Source organism: Phoxinus phoxinus (genome assembly GCF_949152265.1).
Source record: "Phoxinus phoxinus genome assembly, chromosome: 18".
NCBI classification, from domain to species: Eukaryota; Metazoa; Chordata; class Actinopteri; order Cypriniformes; family Leuciscidae; genus Phoxinus; species Phoxinus phoxinus.
The window spans coordinates 20,827,821-20,837,025 of NC_136893.1; the positions used below are offsets into that span (position 1 = coordinate 20,827,821).

At 38.2% G+C, this 9,205-nt stretch overlaps 1 protein-coding gene across 3 annotated transcripts in view; it reads right to left on the reverse strand.

The window, feature by feature from the left end:
* phactr3a (phosphatase and actin regulator 3a) overlaps window positions 1-9,205 on the reverse strand; it is a 44,090-nt gene that overhangs the window by 32,882 nt on the left and 2,003 nt on the right. The window contains exon 1 of one of the 3 annotated variants that reach the window (XM_079589694.1): window positions 5,776-6,080. The exons of the other annotated variants lie outside the window; for them this stretch is intronic. Coding sequence (XP_079445820.1) covers window positions 5,776-5,881 — 106 coding nt within the window. The 5' untranslated portion in view covers window positions 5,882-6,080. Of the gene's footprint in view, window positions 1-5,775; window positions 6,081-9,205 lie in introns of those variants that run through there. 3 annotated transcript variants of the gene reach the window in all.

Below are 9,205 nucleotides of genomic sequence, written 5' to 3' on the forward strand. Positions count from 1 at the left end.
CAAATGAACCGCACTAACAGAGCAACCGCACCAGAGTTCGTTTTAATCCAACCAAACCTGTGAACACACCCTCATTACCCCAAAAGGCGTTCCTATAATTAAATAATTTAAGGCTCCAGCGGAGCAAACAAGTCTTTTTGTGAATTGGGAAGTTTCATTGGATGTTAAAGATTCTTCATGGAACCATCAATGGCAGTAAAGAACCTTTATTTTTGAAGAGTGTGGAATGATGAAATGCAATGACAGATTTTCTTACGAAGGAGGAAAGTGCTAAAACAGCATCATCACAAACCGAAGTGTTAACAGGCATCTGTGAGCGGTGTGAACTTCCACATTGTTAAATCGTGATGCAGAAGTCTTCTCTAGGCATGATGTGCACTCGAGAGAATGGTCACATATCGTTCAGACATTTAATTAATGAATGTTTAGCTCAGGAACAGAACGATGCATCACCCACAGTACCAACCACCGGAGCTACTCGATGAGTACCAGAAAAGTACTAAAGCATGCCAGACTCACTCGATTACTCCCTCTCTCTCTATCTCGCTCTCTTACAGCACGCATATCTTTCTTAGCTCCATCAGTCTTCCCTGTGCTCCTGTAATACAGACATTTTAATGCAAACGTAATTCATTAAATGCATTATTTTTAAGACACGCATTAAAGTGTCACTCAAAGCAACCCTTTTTCTATATAACTGCTGAGCATCTGAGCAATATTAATCTAGAAGTGCATCTCCTCTGTATTTAAAGGCCTAAAAATACCTGCACTCGACAGTGAACAGTCTCTTGTAAAAATGCGCTGCTCCCACACTGGCAGAGTGGAAGTACCTGCATATGAAATGTTACATCTGATTTTTTCATCACTAAAAAGAGTACGGTTAACTTGACTCTTGGCTTTATTGATTGGTAGCACAGCCATGATGAAACAGTGGTCCATACAGAATAATCCAATAAACCTAAAGGCGACACTGTGGGGGATTCAAAGAAGTTATCTTCATCACAATAGATTTTAAGTTCAGATTGAAAAAGATCGACTGCCATTTTCCGTTAATCTTTCCCAAGACAGAACAGGATTGATTGGTCATTGTGCATTATGTAGAGTCCAAAAAGACACGTGGAATCATGAATGCCTGACGTTATATATACATATACATACACACACACATACCTAAATACTTTTGTAATTCTTATTATCAGTGGTGATTATCACAGTTTTACAGTAAAAATGTATATATACATTTGTGATTAGCTTTATAATCTGTACACAAATTCATAATGGCCTCAGTCCCCTTTAAATTTCATATGAATCGGAATCGGAGAGAGTAGGTACTTATTTTAAATAAGTAATAACTTCAAACACATTAAAACGTGTTATTGTGGATGTGGCATTATATTATCATCATGCACAGAAATTATTAAAGTCAAGTCACCTTCATTTTAACAATATAGATTGTTTCAAATCAGCTTCACAGTGATAATAGTACATTTAAATAACAGATTGTTTTGGCTTTACAGCAGCTCTAGAGTAAAGTTATTGTCCAGCTAAAAAGACATTAAATCATTAAACTATTAAAGACAGTGTAAAAATGATTGGTTGGTTAAACTTAAAAAGTAAGTAGCCTAACCTGGTTGCCTTAACATTTTTAGTTAATAAAAAGTTGAGTTAAAGGTTTGAGGTTTTCATAAACACTTTTTACTATAATGCAATCATAGGATTACCTACCTGCCTGTCAACACATGTGTTTGCATACCTCCGCGCAAACATCACACGTCATCAGCGTGTTTCATGAGAGTGCAGAGTCGTAGACAGACAGTCACCAAGCGCCGCAAACAAACAACAGCCGCCTTTTACAGTTCCTCCTGAATGAAAACAATAAGCTTATGCTTTGAGAAATTAGGTAGTTTAACGCCGTCTCTTGTGTCGGTTTGCAAACTCCGCTGTACTCGTTCATGTGTTTTGAAGGAAGCATTGCTTTGGAGACACTCTGAATAAAGCAGGGGCGTAGAATTTAGTAGGGACGCTAGGGACGTGTCCCTACCAATATCCAATGACCACTGATTTGTCCCTTGCAATAATTTAGATTTTTTAAATATATATATTTATATAAAACGAACTTTATATATAAATTAAAATATATGTATATATAAAACCACTCTTACAAGAGGGTTCTGTGAAAAAAGCGCAATTCCTGGTACACAACAATTAGTTAATAGATCTCGTAGAAGTCCCGCCTCACGAACCCACATTGCTAATCCGATTGGCTGTGCTTTTTCTTTCTAACTTGTGAGAGGCTGTAGCTTAATTCGGTTGTGAGAAGCGGCAAAATTCCTCCGAAACCTATAAGTGAGGGAGAAAGAAATCAACAGCTCTGTGAACAAAAATAATCGCGTCAAATATTGATTCTGGGACAGTGCAGTTTTTTTTCAATGTATGACAATCGCGGGATAAGTGTGTGTGTGGGGTTGGGTGTTTTGTGTGTGTGTGTGTGTGTGCGTGTGTGTGTGCGTGTGCGTGTGTCTTTCTGTCTCTGTATGTCCTGGTAAACCCTTGTGGGGGTAAAATGCCCCACAACGATGGCAATATTTGAAATCCTTATGTGGACAAGGATTTTTTGATTCACGAGGAAAACCGCTTATAAATTATCTAACTGATGTTTTTGAAAATGTAAAAATGCAAAAAAGTTTTCTGTGATGGGTAGGGTTCGTGTAGACTTTTTTTACACAGTTTGTACAGTACACAAAATGTGTGTGTGTGTGTACACTTTGTGATGGGCACTTACACTAAAAGATCATGACAACTATTTTATATGTGCTTGCTATTTAAAAAGATTTATAAATCTGACAAATCATGTTTCTATTTAAGTCTAGTGTTTTGCACAAGTTTCTGTAAGGGTTGTGTAAAATATGAATTTTGAACTTGATACAAAAAGTGGAAGTCTGCAATGTCCTGACCTGAGCTTACTAATATAGTGAAACAAATGTGTTTGTCAATTAGGCTTTTTTTTTTTTTTGATGTGCTGAGTCAGGATGGCAGCTAAAAAAAGAAAGGTAGACATTAGGAGCTACTTTAAAACAAATACAAGTAAGTCATTTAAAATATTTTCTCAATTGCTAAAGTGTAGAGTCATCAACAATTGTAAAACATTTTTTTTCTAAGTTTTCTCTCCCTGTTAATTCCGTCAATGTGTTGTTTTGCCAGCTGAGGTGACAGAAACAGTCCTGCTAGGTAGTTGCTCAGGAAGAGAGGCAAGTGGAGAGGCAGGGTCACAGGTGAGGTCAAGTTTTGACATGATGTTGACATGTTAGTATAGTGAGATTTATTATTGAGACAATTGTTAGGCAGATGATCTGCTATATAGTTCTTCAATGTGAGTTTGAAATGAGCGCTTTGATCAGGCACAAGTTGTTGCATTGTTCATTTGTATGCATTGTTTCATTTTATCAGGTGACAGAAACAGTCCTGCTAGGTAGTTGCTCAGGAAGAGGCAAGTGGAGAGGCAGGGTTACAGGTGAGGGCTAGGCTGGTAACAATGTAATCATAAGAGTAAATGTAGATATTTGTTTTGTATTACATTGATATTGCACTGGTATATTTAGAGGTTTATTAATCACTCATCATACATGGTTTTAATAATATGGGCATAAAGTGGTTACTAGCCTTATTCCTTAATCCTCAGCTTCCGGGAATGTCCCCACCAATCTCAAAATCAAACCTACGCCTCTGGAATAAAGGGTGAAATCTTATGTTTTTAAAGCTAGCTTGCTATTGCTAGCCTCTCTGAAATTGCCTACCCTACCTTTAATACAAAAGATGAAATTAGTTTATTCAACAGAAACTCAAATATTATGTTATCTGAACAACATGACAACAAATCATGGAAATAGTTTTTTACAGTGCAGTGACAGACAGCACTCAGTCAGCGCACTCATTTAAACTGCTTATCAGAGTGGATGACAGACACAGAGAAACATCATGCAATTATTTCCTTCTGCTAAATAATGACCCGGCAGCTGATTGTGACACATTTATTAGCCTTAGGGGCTGTTTTACAACACCGTTTTCAATTAATAACTGAAAACTTTTTTCAACAACTACGTTTAGGGGGCCTGAAAACACAAACTTTTGAAAACGGGTTTCAAAGTGCAAGTTTATGAAAACGATACCGTTATCGTCTCCGTTTAAACTACAAAAAGCGAAATTGTGAAAACGGTGACATCATGCACATGCGTATTACGTGTTCAGTCTACATGCGTGTAGTGTTTCTTTACAAAGTGACATCGCTAACTGCAGGCCTGGCATCAATAATACAGCGTTTCTACTTGTTTTCGCAGATCCTTGTGAACGGGGATCGTTTTGACAACGTTGTCGTCTGTTTGCAAAAAACGCAATGGAAAGACCTTTCCGGTTTACTTTTTAGTACATCATTGTCATGTAAACGAGTCAAGGAATTGTGGTTTTTGATGTCAATTTGAATTATAGAAGTAGCAAATTGATAGAATCATGTGCTGTTATTATTATTGTTTTATTAGAAAACAAAAAGGCATAGTTTAAAATAGGGCAGATTAAGCATTGATAATCTAGACAATTACAGTAATAGTATGATCTGGTTTGTTAAAATTATTTGACATAAAATCAATATTCAGGGGTTTACTAGGTAACCCACTGAATGTATTGTTCCTGCCTACCCTAATATACAACAAAATATGAAATATTTTTTAATCATACCCTCATTGGGGGCTGAGGACTCCCAATATTGAAATCCTAGAATCATCCCTGCTATAGAGATACACATCTCTATTAAAAATTATATGAAATATTCAGCAGACTTAAAGCGAAACAACAATTTCTGCTTACTGTTACCTACATTTTTAAATACTATATTTTTATTTTGTATATCACAGTAATGAGAATTGGGAGCAGAAATGGTTAACTGTCATAAAAATTATGTCAATGCACAAAAACTTCGGGCTTGATTTTACTTAGCTTCTATTTCTAGTTTCTTATTATAGTGCAGGCTTGCATTTCTTTCCTCTGAATTTAGGGTGTAATATGACCCAGACATTCACCCATTCTATGATGACAATGAATAGACACAAGCTATTTCAGAGTCAGACCACCTCAAAGTACTCCAAATTACAGACTCTGTGAGATGTGCTTTTTTTGTACAGAATCAAGAAACATCACGGCTGGGACTCACTCCATCAGTTTCTTCTGGAGACACCATTGACCTGCTCTGTTGAATGCAGTGAATGCGCAGTCTCAGTGCGGAACGAAGGTATCAGACACACCAGCCAATGTTGCCAAAGCAGCAAAAAAAAAAATGCATCTCATTTCATCAGGTCTTCCATAACAAACCTGTATTAAATGCTCACAGAGATATTGCACACGGAAGGATGTGCACGAGACAAAAGACAACGCGGATCCTCCCACAATGGAAAAAAAAGGATCTAAATCTTTTTGTCTGCTCATTTTGAATTGTAGCATAAGCCACAGTTGGGTATATAATAATGTCTGCTATGCTGTTTTGTCTCTCTTTCTCTCAACGTCTCGTTATAGCAACTAAAACACATGTCCGTAGGGAAATATCACTATGGTACCCAATGGTATCAAATGCGGCGTAATTTGATTGATCTCAATCGTGCAGCACACAACATTCAAATGAAAGTGGGGGCTATTAGCGCAGATTATGGAACCACTTTCACCTCCATCGCGCGTGGAAATGAAAAGCGCTTGTTCTAAAGGCATCTCCAGACAATAAATGCATCATCTTACCTGCGCTGTGCGAGAGATCAATGCTAGACTCGCTGAGGATGTTCGGGTCACTTTGAGATCTGCCTCTGTGCAGAAGACATTTGTCTATTCCGTCCGATGAAGCCATGAGGAGCTAGAAATAAAATATTGAAATCCCTTTCTGAGGCAGTCAAGCCCGGCGGTGAGGCGAATGTGTCTCGGTCTATGAGCACCCAGCAGCAGGCATGCTGAATTAGAACCCTTTACAGTCACTGTGTGTGTGTGTGTGTGCATGAGGGAGGGAGACCGAGTGTGTCTGTCATAAGGGCTGGGGTATTTGTGTGTGTGTACGCGCGCGCGCAGATGCCACCTTTATCCACTCCACAATGACCCACTGACAAGCGAGCATCCGTTCTGAATCACAGGATGCTAGCACATGACGTTTTTACAGTGCTTTCATAAATGAATTCATTCATTTGGGCTTTTTTATAAACAGTAGACCTTATAGCCTAGTGTTTCGTTCGGAACGAATCGGTGTTTTTGAACGGAACGACTCTTTTAAAGTCCCCTTGAAATCAAAATATAGGCTAATTCTTGTTTTTGTTTTTTTAAGGAACATTGCATGATTTATTATAAATGATTTATCCGTGCACATTATCATTATTATTATTTTAATTCATGTGTCTTTAACTTACCCCCTGTCATGCAGTGACATTCTCTGATGAAGTGGGCGGGACAACAACCTGTCACTCACAGCAAACCAAAACGATCAAATCAATCCCCAAAGGACAAAATCACACCCTACATTTTTTCTTGTTCGAGAAGTTTCACTCATATGCACTAAAAGACTGTTGCAAAGTCTATTTCATGACGACTTTAAAAACGCACTAGAGCATGATAAAATGGGAGTGATTCATGTGAAGGGTCATCAAAGGGATGGGCAACCAAAAATTACATTACAAAATGTCATTAATTACTCATCCTCATGTCGTTCTAAACCCTTAAGACTTTCGTTCATCTTCAGAACACAAATTAAGATCTTTTTGAGGAAATCTATAAGATTTTTGTCCCTCAGACAGAACAGATTGAATTTAGGCTTTTATTCACATATAAACATTCATCAACTGGCGCATCAGTTGTGGTAAGCGGAAGCTCAAGCACGTTTGAGCTTCAGCAAGAACCAATGAGGTTCATTCTCGAGTTACGCGGCACGTTTGAGCTTCAGCAAGAACCAATGAGGTTCATTCTCGAGTTACGCGGCACGTTTGAGCTTCAGCAAGAACCAATGAGGTTCATTCTCGTGTTACGCAGCACGTTTGAGCTTCAGCAAGAACCAATGAGGTTCATTCTCGTGTTACGCAGCACGTTTGAGCTTCAGCAAGAACCAATGAGGTTCATTCTTGTGTTACGCAGCACGTTTGAGCTTCAGCAAGAACCAGTGAGGTTCATTCTTGTGTTACGCAGCACGTTTGAGCTTCAGCAAGAACCAGTGAGGTTCATTCTTGTGTTACGCAGCACGTTTGAGCTTCTGCAAGAACCAATGAGGTTCAGTCTTGTGCGTCATTCAGGTTCGGGTGAGCTTCTGCACACAAAAAAAGCATGCGTGTCATTTCATAAAATTGAAGTTAAACCACTGGAGTCACATGGATTACTTATGATGTCTATAAAAAAAAATTAGGGGGCTTGAAAGTGGTAGTTGCATAGACTGTCAACGGAAGGACAGAAATCTTTCAGATTTCATCACAAAGATCTTCACTTGTGTTCCAAAGATAAATGAAAGTCCTACAGGTTTGGAACGATGTTAGGGTGAGTATTAATGATAATAAATTTTTTTGGGGTGAACTAACCCCTTAATCATGCTGCATTCACGCCATGTCGTAATTACCATAGACTCGATATGACAACACATGGCGTTTTATTCGGAGCTATTAACATCCTCAGACTGGGAATTATGCGTTTCTATGTGCCACCATCAACGCCTGAATGAATCTGCAGTGGTCATGTGGTACAAGGAGCTCTCCGAAAATGTCCATCTTACAAGCTGTAATTACGAGCTAGAGGACGTGAACGCTTTTACAAGTTGAAATCTCAAAATTACGGTAATTTCAACGTGGTAACGCACCTTAACCCCTTCGCTGAGTGTTTTGAGGCCATGCAAGCAAAATTTGGATTGGATTGGATTTTGTTCGTAAACTTTTTGAATGAAACTGGACTGAATCTTATTCATGAACAAATTAAATGAGCTTAGACATTTGCTCATTTAAGGGTAAGGGTGCAGTAATGCCCTCTTAATGCCATCAGTAATACCCTCTTGTGAGTCATTTAAATATAATTCTCCACGCTTACTCTAAAATTAGCACGTCTAAGGTTTTACTTGTCTTGTAAAAGTGGTGAAATGGGACTACAGAGTCTGGGCAGAGCCGGACAGTAACGGAGTACATATACTTGAGTACAGTACTTAGGTACAATTTTGAGGGATCTGTACTTTACTCGAGTATAATTTTTGGGGAGTACTCATGACTTTACTCAAGTACATTTGAGAGGCAAATATTGTACTCTTTACTCCGAGTACCCGTTACTACTTCTAAAAAATAAAAAAATCGGAAACCCTCAATTTGTTGTTTCCCTCTCAAACGTGACTGGATTGTGCAGGCGCCACTGATTGGGACAGCCTATCAGCAACCACCTTTCAGGTTCAGGTTCAGGTTCAGAGGTGTGTCAGAACATTGCTATATTGCCTTCTTTGCTGGTTTAGGTTTATTGATTTAATTGATGAAAAAACAGAGAAACTCACATGTACACACAATTGTTAGCTGAATTTTCTTTTCTGATATTACACATTAATGTAAGCTGAGCATTTGCTTTGATGTTCTTGAGTATGCTGTGTGTTCAAATCCGCAGGTTTTGCGGATTTGTTCAAATGTCAGGTTCAATGTGGGTGCAAAAAATCCATTAAAACTCTAGCAGAGGTTTGTCAGAGCGTTGCCATTGTGCTATTGCCTTGTATTGCCTTTATTTAATGTTAAATAAAGCAACATGGTGAAAATGAAGAAAAATATGAAAATGACTTGATTTTACTTTCAATTCCTTTTACATTCTCCAAAGTATTAACATTAAAAATTTCATAGCTCCATGTAGGAGGTTTCTGTACATAAATGTAAGCACTGTGGCAGTAGTAATGCAATATTTAGAAAATGTACTCTTGTACTCTTGATACTTAAGTACTTTTAAAAACAAGTACTTCAGTACTTTTACTTAAGTAGACATCTGACTGTAGTACTTTTACTTGTACTTATGGGTAAATTTTAGCAAGGGGTATCTGTACTTTTACTCAAGTAATGAAGCTGTGTACTCTGTCCGCCTCTGGTCATGGGACATTAAACATCATCAGCAGCAAACTCATCTCCTCACTAGTCCGCTTCCACAGCCTCGTTGTGTTTCTAATCTCGCTCTTGCAAACTATTATAACTCA